At 46.5% G+C, this 15233-nt stretch overlaps 1 protein-coding gene across 1 annotated transcript; it reads right to left on the minus strand.

The window, feature by feature from the left end:
* Nucleotides 1-608: 608 nt before the first annotated feature.
* Nucleotides 609-13806, minus strand: c1ql1l2 (complement component 1, q subcomponent-like 1-like 2). Its single transcript, XM_068337215.1, has 2 exons — nt 12752-13806; nt 609-1797 (listed from the first exon to the last, which is right to left on the minus strand). Exons 1-2 carry the CDS (start codon nt 13361-13363, stop codon nt 1618-1620), a joined length of 792 nt encoding a protein of 263 aa, XP_068193316.1. The 5' UTR covers nt 13364-13806; the 3' UTR covers nt 609-1617.
* Nucleotides 13807-15233: the final 1427 nt, after the last annotated feature.

Genomic DNA, 15233 nt, shown 5'->3' on the forward strand with positions numbered 1-15233 from the left:
TGAGCCCAATCTCATTGGCTGCCGAGTAAAATATCCGTCATTGGCTGTAGCACAGAGTAATTCTGTACAAGGATGTTGTCGCTATGGCACGGCACATGCTAAAGATGCAGACACCCACCGGTAGGTCGGCACTCGCACATGTAAACACACACACACACACACACACACACACAAACGTGCAGCCGTGACAAACCGTGTCACTCACCCAATCATTTTAATTCTCAAGCAAGCTGTCAAGCCGCCATGTCGAGTAAATATTACCATAATGCCTATGTGTCAGTGAGTGTGCAGCTAATGAATGGATGACATCCAGCGAGGCTAAGAGACACTGAAACAGAAGAATTGCCCACTCACTGTTACTGCGCCTGAACCCCCCCACCACCACCACCACCACCATCACCTCATCTTCCTCTTCCTCTTCCTCCTCCCTCCCGTCTCACTCTCCTCTATTTCCCATTCGCCCTTCGCTTCGGTTTTGTTTTGTCGTTTTTTTTTATTTTCGCCGAAAAAACCTTGAGGTCGACAGAAGAAGCGATGCGCGCTCTCTTCCTCAACTAGGTGACCTCTGACCCCCCCCCCCCCTCTAAGATTTTTTTTTTTTTTTTTGCTTCAACCACACGCTTTTTCTCGTGCCAAGTGGAGCGTCTCCGTTCAAAGCAGAAACAACGGAGAGAGAACAATTTGAAACCCGAGGTTTTAATGGGAGCAGCAAGGGAGAGAAAAAAAAAAAAAAAAATCACGTTGTTGGCGAATCGTTTTTTTTTTTTTTTTCTGCGGTCGAGATGTTTTTTTTTCTTTCACAGATACATTGGAAGGTACAGAAGGTAGAATTACTCTCCACATGAACGATATATATGTAGTTACTGCTGTACCCAGCGATGAACACAAACACCCACTTCTCTTCCTGCTGTTGATTCTCTGAGCTGCAACACAAACGACATCCTCTCTCTCTCTCTCTCTCTTTCTCTCTCTCAGTCAAACAGATATATAGATTTATTTATTTTTTTACAAGGGACAAATATATTCTTTTTTTTTCTTTTTTTTTCAAATCTCATTTGTGTAGAATATTATGCATATCTACAAAATAAAAAAAAAAACACAAATCTAACTTGCACGGAACGACACTACAAGTTTCAGTCAAGTTTTGAGTCCGCTGATGGCGCCGGCGGGGCCGTCGTCGCCACCGCTTCCTTTTCCGCCGCCGCCGAGAAGAAGTGAGATCGTCCGCCTTTGCAGGATTATCGTTTGTTGTTGTTGCTGATATTTCTGTGCAATGGAGCAAGGGTTGAGAAAAAAAAAAAAAAAAAAGAGAGAGAAACACTGCAAGCCAGGAGCTTCCGACACTTTTTGTCAGGAAAAAAACCCGACCTGACCTCCGACCCACGTCCCCAGCTTCCGCCACGCCCGACCACCCTTCTCAGTGTGTCCTCAGGAGCTTTTAGGCGTCCAGGCTCGTCTCAAGGCGCCTGGACGCCTTGGATGATGGAATACGAAAAGCAGAGGTGTCCGTGATGATGGAGAGAATTAGGAAAACTAGAAAGCATACCACCCCCCTGTTTGTTGGGAAAACTCTGTCTCTTCGATCTCTTCCTGTCCGCGTGTGCGCCTGTCGGGTTCTCAGTCTGCGTAGAGGATGAAGCCAGAGAAGGTGCTGTACTTGTTGTTGTTGCCCCCGTGGGCTTTGCCCCCGTCCAGCTTGATGTAAACCTCGTCGCCCGCGTCCAGATGGAGGATGACGCTGTTGGAGGCGTAGTCGTAGTTCTGGTCGGCGTCTTGGGCGATGGCGCTGGCGCGTACCTGGGGTAACAGAAGAACACGGATGAGGATGAGGGAGGACCTGAAGTGTGTGATGTCATCCCTCAGATATACCTGACAGGTAGTTGTGTATTTTACACACGACTCAAAAACCAGGGTTCACCTTTTTTATTCACAGATCTACTCAAATGGTTTTGATTTTCTTCTAAAAAAAAACGCCACAGGATGCTCCAGCTGAATGGGAATGGCAAAAATAAAGTCCTACTTTTCTTTTCTAGCATGTATATAAATCCATTTCAGAGAGCTACTCCAATCATCCTTTTGGGATTTTTTTTTGAGCTGGTAAATTCAGCAAACTGGTATAACATGCAACGGAATTTCAATAATTTTCTTACCAAAATGAAATTTTAAGGCTTTCATTTCGAAATCAAAATCAAATAGAATATGTGGAGCATCGATGCCGCAATAAGTTCTTTTTTAAAATTTATATATATATATATATATATATATATATATACACTGTGTATATATATATATATATATATATATATATATATATAAAACCAGCAGGAACTGCCGGTACGGTCGGTCACCTCGGGGCTTTCTGTCAAACAGATTTATGGTTTCAATCAAGCCGGCGGTCTCTCTCAGGAGACCGGACGGCTCGACCCGGGAACAAAAGGTCTGTAGAAACAGAGTCCCAGAAAGTCCTCGACCCCCAGAGGGCGGGATCTCTGGATCAACTCGTCGTGGTCCAGGAAATACCATTTAAGCAAAAAACATGTATGAAGACATCTGAGGTAATTCAGTGTATGTGTGTGTGTGTGTGTGGGGGGGGGGTTGGGGGTGTGGGGATGGTTGTAGGACATTTGGAACCCTTTCTAAATAACCTGTCCTGGCTAATTAAGACTTCCACTGCTAACACCCCCCCCCCCTCTCTCTCTGGGGAGTGAAGTGTAGCAGCGGTGCCAAATGGGCACTGAAACAATAGCTGTGTTTTCAAGCGTGTATGTGTGCATTGTGTGTTTTGTTTTGTTTTGTTTTGTGTGTGTGTGTGTGTGTGTGTGTGTGTGTGCACTTGGCGGTGGAACTCACTGTGCATACTATCAGCGGGAATGGCGTCAAAAGGCTGCAGGGGAAAGTTGCCGTTTTTAAGACGTATCTGTTTGCACAGTGATTCTACCCCCCCCTCGCCAAATATAATGCGAGTAAATTTTTTTTTTTTTTTTGCAAAGTGCTCATGAAGTGAAATGCAATGAAGATCTTCGACTGGATGCTGCCAACATGAATGGAAATTTGTTTCTGTGCAGCGGAGTCTGTCGCCGACATGCAGGCTGTTGTTTTAGCTCTGAATTCCTGCACAATATGTTTGAAATTAAATCTACTTCCTGTTTCTTTTTTAATTTTTTATAAAGCATTGCATAAAAGGAAGGAAAAAAGTAACCGACACCGATGCAAACGTGATTCCAGGCAATTTTTGTTATTGTCAAAACTTGGCACCTACATTACCCACAATTCAACTCAACCAGGAGCAGTTTCTCAGGTGTGTTATGCTAGCAGGTGTTTAAAGGAGGCTGGATGATGAGGAGGCCTGGAGATGAAGAGCAGCAGGTACAGCTAAACTCACTTTTGTGCATCTCCTCAAAAGGTTTCACATGTTTTTGTACTCTCCAAGATCAAGAAATAAACTTTTAAAGCTGCATAAAAAGCAACAACTACGAGTTTAAAGCTCTACGGATGTGTTTTAGGTTCAAACGTGCGCTGCGTAGATCTCCTTCAATCCCTTGCAGAAGCATGACTGCAGGAGGAAAAAAACCAAAAACATCAAGGAAGTTCAGCAGCCACTTCTCTTTTCATCATGTCCGCCATTTAATATCGGTCTAATTGAGCATTTGCATCAGTCGCTTAAGACCCGGAACAAAGAGATAAACAATCCAGAAGTGAATCTGGAGAACATCTCGCATGTACGGGTCATAAACCACAGATAGTAAAACACCGTGAAGGCTTCCAAACTAAACAGTGATCTCATTTACATTCATATTCATTTGTCTCATGTATTTGGTCACCCGAAATTGACTATAAAAAAAAACGAGACTATAAAACTACGCACTATAAAATCGACTATAAAAGTGCCGTTAAACAGTTACTAACAAGGAGAACTGTGCCATCTCCAACTTAAAACGGAACAAAAAGATCATTATTTCCTTCCGGAGATGAAAAGAAATGCGTCGTTCATCCTTTCGTGGAGACGCCGGTTTAAATAAGCCAATTAGACACTTAGTCCGGTCAGCGAGGTTGAATCGGAATCAATATTGTACACGCCTTTCAAGTGTTTTCTTGTGGCTCATTATCGGGTCTCCGGAGTCGACCGCGGTCGCCGCCTTGGCTCGATGTTTGTCCACGCAGCTTAAAAATCCAGGCTTTTCAAACAAGCTGGGCCCAACAGGCGGGATAGAGGATGCCCAATTATTAGCTGTCCTATTTAAGGGCTGCACACGACAAGCGTATTGACAAACAGGATGAGCTGGACGGCGACAGGAAGCTCAGGCGTTCCAAAACATAGGGGTTTGGTTTTTTTTGGAAAAGGTCCGATCCTTCAGCTATAATGGAATCACCAATGATGGATTTATCGTTTTCGCATTTCCGTTGTTTCTCTTTCCTTTTCGGTGTGGTGTTTCCGTACTTCCGGGGTTCCACGTGACCCGAACTATCGATGGGACCATGGGTGACACCCCACGAGGAAGGACTTCCTTTCCTAGACCTTCTCTACTCTCCTGAATAGACGTGTTTCTGTGTTTATTATCATGCGTTTTCCGATGGACTCGGTCGTGTTCCTGATGAATCTTCTCCCATTTTGCCTTTTCCTCCTCCTGCAGCAGCTTCATCGCCCGTGAAGCTAAATCATGAGCTCATCTTCTGTTGGCTCTTAACAACCATGACGCTAAAAACATTCAAATGTGCAGAGGTGAGCTAAGGAGGGCTCTTAAACTGAATATTCATTAGTTTGAATCACTGTTCAGGCACATAATAAGGTGGAGAAATAGTTCTATTCAGCAAATATTTATTTTTATGTGGCTGTAACTTCCTGCTGTTGAAGCGTTTCTCTTGGGGAGCTATATCAGTCTTCTGCACCTGAGCTGGACAGACTGGAGCGAGTCTTGTTTTGTGAGCGTATCACCCATTTATCGTATTTATAATCTCATTTATGAGTGAATTATTATCTTTAATAAATACAGGAATGATCTTGCAACCTTTCGCTCATCGCGCTTTTAGGCACGGGTCAACTTTCTGCTGGATTTTTTTCGTGTTGCTCGCGAGCGAAGCTTCAAACGTGTCAAAACGCGAGGATGAGTCTGAACTGAAGGAGCTCCGGTTTTTTCATCGCCTCCAGCTGGCGGGATGGAGTTGTAGGGCAAGAGAAGAGCGAGGTTATCGCACGTTTAGAGCATCATTCTCAGTGCATTCAGAAAAAAAAAATTTCCAAAGAAGGGAATTCAGACTTTACTATATCTTCCAAATTGTCTTCTTTATGTCCAGAAAGGGAAAAACAAGGTTCTCAAACTTTTTTAAAAATTTTTTTAGCAACACTGCCGATTGTTATAAAGGATAATCTGAATAATGAAATTCTGAAGAGAGGTTTTAAGATCCACCGGTAATATTTGGAATATTGTACTTTTTTTTTTTTTTTTAAAAAAAGAAGGTTTTTTTATTGTTTGTCCTCTTGATTAAATCTCGCACAACTCATATCAGTGTGCAAACAAAGCCTCCTGCTCCGATCTTGAGATGCCGGGCGTCCGGCGCATATTAATATTATCTGATGATCCGAGCATACAAAGTCAACACCTTCCGATTAGGCGGCGGGGGCTGGGGGTGGGTGGGGGGGCGCCACTTTCGACTCGGAGGAGGAGCACGACACGGGAGGCTCTGGAGGATTTGTCGCTTGGGGGTTTTTAATGAAACTTCAATATCAAACTATTTGCGTTCCAGGTGTTCCTGCAGAAACCCCGGGCAATGTCACAGATGTGTGATGTAGCCTAAATTATTCTCTTCATTCGCTCTTTTGGGAGCTGAATTTATTATGTCTTCAAGTGCTCCATTGGGAGACACAAATATAACAGCTTCCTTCAGCAGACACAGGGATGAGAAGAAGAAGAAAAAAAAGCCCTGGTGGAAGCAGACTTTCCCTCAAATTCCTTCCTCGCTCTTCCGCAATGATATTTTTGTTTTGTGTTGTTTCTCACTTCTAATGGTTTTTCCCTCCCCTCTGAGACAAAAACCGCTGCAGACTAGGCCTCCTTCGTTTGCTTTCAGCGATAAGCACGCATGAATAAAATCTCTCACTGTTTCTGAAATAATGATCAGGCGGCTCCTGTCGTAGGGGTGGGGGGTGGGGGGCTCTTATTCCTATATAAATATGTGCATGCACACGAGGAAGTTATTGGGCGTACGATCCAGAGGTTGAGACGTGGGCGACGGCGGTGGATGCATAGACAGAGATGAGCAAAAAAAACAAAACAAAAACCGCCTGGCGGGGCGTGACCTTGACACCAAATATGCAGAGGAACTTTGACAAGACAAACAAAGCGTGAGCGCCGCGGCTGCCAGCGATGGTAAATGAGGTGTCGTGCCGTGTTGTCTTCCTCGTGGCTGCTCGTGCGTGTTCGCATTCGTCACTTCGTCAGACCCTGATGGCTTTGATCGAATATAATGCTGAGAGGAACTCAAAGCGGCGCTATGGCGCTTAATAGATGGCGCCTAGAGGAGCCAAGTGCAGCCGTCTCTTAACTTGAGCTGCATTAAAAAACACCAATCATCAATTTAAAAAAAGAAAAGGGGGGGGGGGGATGCATTTATGGCGCATTTTAATCAAGTCTGTCGCCTAAATGAAGCGTTTTGCTTCCTCCCAATGAGCCATTCAGCAGCTGCGGCGTTTAGCGTCAAACCATCGGTTGCTTTGCTTTCGTGGCGTCACTGAAGATCATCGTGATTTGAAGCTTTTTTTCTTCTGTCATGTGGGGAAAAGGGGCGGGTGGGGGGGACGCGTGAGGAGCCTCGAACGTCCCACCGGGATGGCAATCTTACAAGAGGCTTTGTCGCCCCTGACAAGGACGCTGTGTTGCAGCTTTCCTGACGTGAGGCGGGGGGGGGGGTTTGTTGACTCGACGTTGAGCCTCCCATTTTGGATCAACGAGTCAATTGGTCCTCTTTAAATCAGAGTGTACCGCCATCTAATTGTGTTTGCACGCCCCAGGCGTGAACCGCATGCCTAATAGCAGCTTAGATGGCTCGCCAGGTCCAAACATTTCACCACTGAAGGACTTTTGCACACACACACACACACACACACACACATACACACACTTTCATGCACATGATGCATTTTTCCTGAAATAATGAGAATGAGTCTGTGCAGGAGGATTGTGGTGTCAGAAAGTATTTTGTCACCCGAGCTTTGCAGGTTTATTCGTCGGAAGAACCCAAATGAGAACATATAAGAGGAACGAAATGAGCAGGAGATTCTCCACCGCTTAAGAATCAGTAGAAAACAGACTTCCCGAATTGTTTTTCCTGCAGCTGTCACCTGGACGTCTGTACCGCACCAATCCGTCGTCATTCATTCGTATCGATTAGCAGGAGGCGGGTGAGTGGCATGCGGCCGCTTCGTTTGCACGCTCCACCCAAAATACTGTGGAAGCCTTCAAGAGGCCAGAATAACCGGATTCCCAATTCAGCAGAGGGGGGAACAAAAAGGGATTACGTCCAGACAGCCGCTGAAACAGGTTTGTCAGAGGGGCGGGGGGGGGGGGGGAGCATCAACTCTGACCCGCCGTCCAGCCGCCTCTTTCTTTTCTGGCGTCTGACTCATCACACTCAGTTAATTACTGAGATCCACGCCACTGTCTGCCTGCAGCACCCAAACCGCTCTGCTGCTCCCAGCATTATCAGAGAAGAGACTTTTTCTTTCTTCTTTACTGCAGAAATTTCAACCTTTGTTCACGCTAAGCCCCTATTTGTCCGGCGCGCTTCCCTGGCAACCCAGGGGCGCCGCAATCTTTCCCTTAACTTCCTCTCAAAAGGGAGGAAAAAGTCAACGTATGACGGGGAGAGAGAGAGAGACACACGCTGGCTTTTCCTTGTGACATCTTTTTCCATATATTTGCTGTCGCTTGGGTGTTTTTGTTGATGTCTTACACATTTTCATTTTGGAGAGGTGGTGGTGGTGGTGGTGGTGGTGGTGGTGTCTGGGAAATGAGAGGGTAGTGGGTGGGGGTGTGAAGGTGTTAAACGCGCAGACTTGTGTTGCAGACGATGCGTCATTTGAAGTCGTTTCCGGCGAAGAAGAGGGACGGGGTAATTGTGGGTATCGCTGAAATCTGCATTCAGGGGGACGGCTAAATGTCAGGGGAAAACCGGAGAGAGGGATGTTTGCATAAGAAGGCCGGGGGGGCACTTGTCTATCTCCCATATGGCCCTCATTATAATGAAGAAGCCTTGTGAGTCAACAATATAGCATCCTTGAGTCAGCCAGTCACAGGAGACAATCGATAGACTATTTCCAACCATATGTTCTTTTTTTTTTGCCCTCACAACACATAAAGACAGTTTAGCAGCATTTCATCAGACACTCAATCGTAGACGGTGTTGTGTACTGTACGTGTAATGGTTCTCTATTTGAAGATCTTTGCAGTGAAACGTTCTGAAGCAGTCGACGAGTGGTGGGCAGCTTCTTTTTTTTTTTTTTTTTCCGGAGCAACTTTTTGTAACTTCACCAATAAAATGATGGATTTATTTATTTTATTTTATTTTAGTCGCCGCGTTTTCGCAGATGACAACCCGGTGTCGTCTTGACATTTCCAATCTGTGTGGTATTTCCTAACAACACGGGCCAATCTTCATTTGAAAGCCCTCCCCGTCTAATTAGACCAGCTATAATGTTCTACTCGGCAGAGTGTCAAATCCAACGTCCAATTACACGGCAGATCAAGGCCAAAAGGTCCGCCTCCGCTACCTCTCCCGGCTGATTATAGAAGAAATGCCAGGGTATGCATCACACACACAGAAAGAAATGGGTCTTTCAGGATAGGGAAAAAGACACTCTGGCAAACGCATAAGGGGATCGATACTGCAGACAAAGAGGCCGGGGGACCCCGACTCTGGCTCAGCCCAGTCGGTCCAGTCCAGACAGAGTCTCTCTGTTAGCGCCGGGCAGAGGCGTAACAGAGGCCTCTCAGTGCCGAAGCGAGACCACGTTGACGAGGAGCAGGTCCGAAAACATTCCCGGAATGTTAAAATCAATCAAGTGGAGGCGTCGCCCCGTTTGTCAGAGGTCCTCAACTCCACCTAGGTCCCCGTCAATAAAAATCAAACCAGAACTAATACAATTGGGATCGACACCAACATGTGTTGGGTTTGCAGGGGTGGGGGGGGCAGTGCAAAAACCTGCAGAGGAAGGGGGGAAGCATTTCTGATTTATTTTTTTAAAATTTTTTATTCTTTCTTTTCTTTGAAATGCGCCTAAATGAACAAACAAAACTCGACGAAACGGATGCTGCGCCCCTAACTTATTGGGTTTTTCCGACGCCAAGCGACACTTGAGAGCAATGAAAAATATTTACGGCGCCGCGTGCGAGCAAATCAAAATTTGATGGCGCAATCTGTTTTTGTCTTTTTTTTTTTTAAATTCAAAGGTAAAGAAAAGCTGAAAAAGTTTCCGTCGCTGGTTGAAAAGTGATCTCCTGTTAGACCCGGTATAGAGGAGAGATGGAGGGCAGAGCACAGTTGGGGCGGTTTGAGGCTGTGATTTTAGAGGGTGGGGTCGAGGGGGGGGGGTGGTGGATATGTGTGTGTATGCGAGGAGGAGACTGCAGCGGTAATTGCTAGGGAAGAGCCATGTGCACGAAGGACGTTGAGGCTTATTAAAGGAGGAGACAGAGTGATTATTCACTATGGTTCTCTTGAGAGACTGACGCCGAAGTCATTGCTTTTAATTAACTCTGAAACGGTTTTGCGGATTAATAACAATATTAAGATGGGGGGTGGGGGGTGGGGGGTGGAGAGGAGAAAGCGCAAACACATCCTGGATTTGGTTCAAGCCCACGACACAATCGCACAATCCATTCTCTGTGCTCTTGTCCCACCCCCCACCCCCACCCCCACCCCCTCCCTTCCCTTTTCTACCATATCAAATGAATTTGTCTCCATTGTCACCGTACGTCTCCCAGGACGACACGGGTCACAACAAACCGTTGATTCATCTGAAGGGGGTTTTTTTTTTTTTTTTTTTTTTTTTTGGTGGGATGGTGTGGAATATTCTGCCATGCAAGTAAAAGAAGAAGCAACAACGGAAGTATAAAAAAAATAAAAATAAAAAAAAGTGAGAGGAGAGGAACTTGGAAAGAGCATAAAGTATGCTGTGCTGAAAATAGATTTCTTATTTTCTTGTTTACCAGAGAAGCTGACTTCCTGGTGGAACTTGAAAAGTGTCAAGGTTTTGGGTACAGTGTTGGGAACCTTGTGTTACATCCTGCCAAAGAGAAATGGGACGAAGGTAAAAAAAAAAAAGAAGAAGAAGTAACCCATAGATGATGGTGTTCAGGCACAGCTTGTGAGAACCCCTGTCGTGGTGGGTGGGGGGGGGGGTTGGGGGAGGTTGGGGGAGTGAAGCAGCACTGCAGGGCCATGAAAACCAGCCTCTTTCGCCAAAGCCAAAAAGATGATAAAACACTCGTATTGTCCGCAATTCCCCCGGCGCCCCCCAGCCCGGGCTCACACTGTGGCTTCCTGCAGCCGTAATAAAGCTGAAGAAAGCACTACTGCGACCGTGGGGAGCTCCAGCCTTCGTCTCAGCTCTTCATCAATGATGTAGCATAAGTTGGCCCAAACATTTATAACCACTCACAGCCATTTTGCACACTTTCAGGCTCTGGGGCCTTCTCCCTTCGCCCCCCAATGCAGCGCTTATACCAACAGGACTGCAGCTTTTTAGGTGTATCAGCTCCGGACATTGGGAGGGGGGGGGGGGGGGGCAAACGGAGAAAGGAAAGGCAGTTCCCACTTTATAAACATTGCTCCTGTCTCTGGAGGAGCACACTGTGAACGTCGAACTTAAGTACCTCCGCACCTCCTCCTGGGAGCGCAATGAAGCAGAAGGCGATTTATAGCAACATATGTTCGTCTTCCCCCCGTTATATATCGATGCTTTTACGTTCGACCGTAAACATTACTGTTGAGCAAGACGTTATTTATGGGAGGTGATTGCTGTAACTCTATTTTTTTTATTTTTTTATTTTTTTTTACTGGACATGCTTGAACTTGGCGAAGGAATGAACCTCCAGCTACCTCAGCTCGGCGGCGGGTTGGCGCCACACAGTCGATGCCAACTGTTAGGTTACCTCCACGCTGCAAGTTTGTCTGTTTCTGCGCTTTCATCCAGCTGCGTGTGTTTATAAATCCATCTGTCCATCCATCCGTCATCTATGACCTCCAATAAAAATGAAAAAGGAGCTCAAATTTGAAGTTAACTCCACAGCTATCAGCTTAGTCGCTTTTATTTATTATCATCCCGTCTCCGAATTGTGTTTCAGACAAGAGAAGAAGTTCAATTGAATCAGAATCTCTACATTTGTGAAATAAATACTCCAAAAAAGTGTTTTCTGTGGCCTGCAAGTGAAGTAAATCAAACTGATTTGACGCAATAAACACTCCAGCAGAATTTCCCATGTGCAGACAGACAGTAATGCGTTTCCATGTGTGCGTTATTCTAACATCTCTGTAAAATGGTGATGATGGGGGAGAAAAGAGGAGCAGGTCAAGCTGCGTGACAATGTGTGAAATGCAAACCTTTAACCCTCCTCATTATTTTTTGTAACACACACATTTACAGTTAAAACATATAAATCAAGTCAAAGAAAGCAATCGTTTAAAACCACTTTAAACGCTTTTTTTTTTTGCTCTTCTTTCTGATTTAGTTTTCTCCACATTTATATTTTTATCCTTCTTAATGTTTGTCCACAAACTGATCGGATCCACTTTCATCCCCACCTCCAATAAAGATAGAATAACATCCATCTTTTCTTTGCTTTTTTTTTTTTTTATAACCGAGCAAAGGGCATTTGGGATCCAGTGTGATGATACCAGACCTGACGGCTGATCGGAAGGCTGTTAACTCCGCTGGCGCACATTACCAACCTGAGAAGACCCTCAGGGGCGCTAAATAAAATTACAGCCCCATTAAAATGGTGCATCAAAGCAGCCGAGAATAGATCACGTCGACGTCCTAATGTGTTTAACACGAGTACAAAGATAAATGGACAGAGAAATTATGATCGGAGCTTGTACAGACAGGTGGGGTCGGTGGGATTATACGCGACATTTTCCGTTTCTTCCACCCCTGTAGCGTCTAAAAGTTGTCGGGAGACCGTAAATCAGGCGCACACGCTGAGAATATTTATCGTAAAAGTAATTGTGTATGTTTATATTAGTAAAACATTAAAAGCTAATTCTGTAAAAAAAAAAAATAGAACAATATTCAAGGCGACTGTCAAACATGTTCCCACTCCAGCGGAATATTTTTCCCTCCTCTTTATTTTCCTTTCACTAAAACACTAAAAGCCGATCCCGCAACGCAAATTCATTAAAAATTCTCCATAATTTAATCCGAATTCCGAGAAATAATCGACGCCTTATCGGGTTTCCGCGCGTAAAAGCAAAAACAATCGGTGCGCACTCGCCGTCTTTTAACGCGTAAATGTCGGGACGCTGTCCTGCGACGCGCGGCCAGACGTCATAATCTCCGTATCGATGCGCACCGGGTGCCACATCTGTGCGCTCCGGGCTGTCCAGACGCACGGCAGGTGCCGCTCTCCACTCCCTGGATCTATGACTACTCTCCACAGTGGGGGTGGGGTGGAGGATTTTCAACAAAGGGAGCATAGGGGAGGCAGCGAGGTGGAAAAGAGGAGGGAGGGGGGGGCAAAAAAAGTTTGAAAACACCAACCTGTCCGTTCTTACAGAGGTCTGCCCACATGCTGGTGCCGTCTCCTCCTCTCATCAACACATGGTAGATGAAGAAGTACGTGCCCGGGATGCTGCAGATGAACTTGCCCGAGATGCCGTCGTAGTTGTTGCCCAGGTTGGTGACCACGTCGTCGAATTTGAGGATCTCGTAGCCTTCGTGGGGGTTCTTAAGCCCTGCATAGAAGGCCACCCGAGGCACTGTGTTGTAGGTGGCCGTGCTGATAGCTCCGTTCCCCCCCAAACCCAAAATCCCAGTCCTCCCTTGATCCCCTCTGTCGCCGGGAGGCCCCGCCGGACCAGGTGGCCCCGGTTCCCCTGGTGGTCCTGGTGGTCCGGGTTTACCTGGCCTGCCAGGCTTCCCCTGCGGGCCCTGCACTAAGGTGGAGGGCGGAAGCACGTTGCTGTGGTCGCTCAGCGCCTCCGCCTCCGCCGCCTGAAGACCGGTGGAGCTGGTGCTGCTGGCCGGCGTGCCCTTGTTGAGGTAGGGGTCGCACACCATACGACAGGTGCCCAGCATCTCATAGTGGCTGGCATCCGTCCCCACGGAGCTGACGAGCACGGGGATGAGGACCACCAGCACCAGGACCAGCATAACCCCTACGGCAGCCGCCACCAGGGTCTTCCTCCCGATGCTGAGTCGGGGAAGGGGCTGCGCTGCCAGCGTGGGTCTCCCGGGGGCGGAAATGGTTACTGCTTGAAGTGGGGCTCCTGTCACCGAAGAAAAGGACCCAGAGATCCAAAGGAGGGTTGCGAGAAGACCGGCAAGTGGGCGAGGGTGAGAAAGAGACCCACATACACTTGATACTCCTCCCTGCACTGCTCAGTCACACTAAAGTCGGTGAGCAGTCACTCACACACGCATAAAGACTTCGGGAAGCCCGGGTGCACACACACACACACACACACACAACACACACGCCGAGCGACATCCAGCGCACACTTCCAGAGACAATCTGAGTTGTGAGAAGAAGCAACAAGGATCTGGAGCCCAGAGGAAGGGATGGAGAGAGGAGAAGAGAGAGAGGAGGAGAGAGAGAGGAGGAGAGAGAGAGAGATGGGAGGATGATGAGAGTAGGGGAGTGTGATATACAGAGGAGCCACTGGAGTCGAGTGTGTGTGTGTGTGTGTGTATATGTGTGTGTATGTGTGTGTGTGTGTGTGTGGTGAGTTTGTGGTGCCGGATTCTCAGGCTTGGCTTTTTATACAGCGGCGGTAGCGACCTCCCCCCCCCCCTCCCCAAACCCCCCCCCCCATCCCTCCAAGTGAGAGGTCGGTGTGGTGTAATGTCCCTTTATCTCTCTCTCTCTCTCTCACTCTCTCGGGGGACGATCTCTCATCGCACCTCATTTCTTTCCAGCCCTTCTCCCCGAAAAAGCCACCGTGGAAACCATCGCCACCCTCCTGACCGTCTTGCTCCACCTCTTTTCATCCCTCTCTTCTTCTCCTCTCCTCCCCTCCTCTTCCTCTCTCTGCCTCTTTTCTTTCCCCTCACTTTAGATGCTGTTTCTCACTCCCTCGCTTTCTCCCCTCTCTTATCAGCATCCAGCCTCTAAAAATAAAGATGGAGCTGTGTGTGTGTGTGTGTGTGTGTGTGTGTGTGTGTGTGTGTGTGTGTGTGTGTGTGTGTGTGTGTGTGTATGTGGTTTTTTTTTTTTTCTTTTCCTGGAGGAGGACTCCGGAAAAAAATCATGCATATACAGTATTGCACAGACACAAGGCAACACTTATATCGGCTATGCCAGGAAATGCTAGCAGCAAATTTTTTAAAAAAAGGTTGTAATTACAAAAAAACGAATGCCAAGACTGAGACAGATTAAATAGTATAGTTCAAATTAAACATTCAGTGGCAGTTTTAAAACTTTTTAAATCTTCCTTGGCGTCACTTATATAACTTTTCTTTCCTCTGCTTTTATTGTATTCCTCTCTCCGCTGTCTCCACATGTCAATAATCCTGTTTCTCCACCCCAATGCTCCCTCTTATTGGTGTCTTTTTTTGGGCATTGATCTGATGGGTTTTTTTTTTGTTTTTTTTTATCAAATTAAGCTCCTGGTTGGGGTGGGGGGAAAAAAAAATCTATATTGAACCGTGATGTCATTTGTTTGACATTTTCATACCTTTAGCGTGATAAATGATGAAAGAAGAAAGCAAATGACAAGGTGCGCAGATGTCAAACAAACACAGCCGTCTTATGAAAGAGGCGTCATGTTTTCGGAGTGGCCGGTCTCCGGTTTGTTTCGGGGGAGGGCGATTGGGTTCACAACATGAAATTGACCAATAAATCAAGCCGAATGGAGAGACGGCGGCTCATCCGTGTCAATACGAAGCGTCGATTTGGACAAAAATGTTCATGTCAGCCGAATGGAGGCGACGGTAAATACAGAAGAGGCTGGTATTTTTTTTCCTGCATTGATGTCCTCGGGTTTAAATCGCAGAACGGAAGCCGATGGAAGCCGGTGGTTCG

This window comes from Antennarius striatus, chromosome 16 (genome assembly GCF_040054535.1).
Source record: "Antennarius striatus isolate MH-2024 chromosome 16, ASM4005453v1, whole genome shotgun sequence".
Classification (NCBI taxonomy): Eukaryota; Metazoa; Chordata; class Actinopteri; order Lophiiformes; family Antennariidae; genus Antennarius; species Antennarius striatus.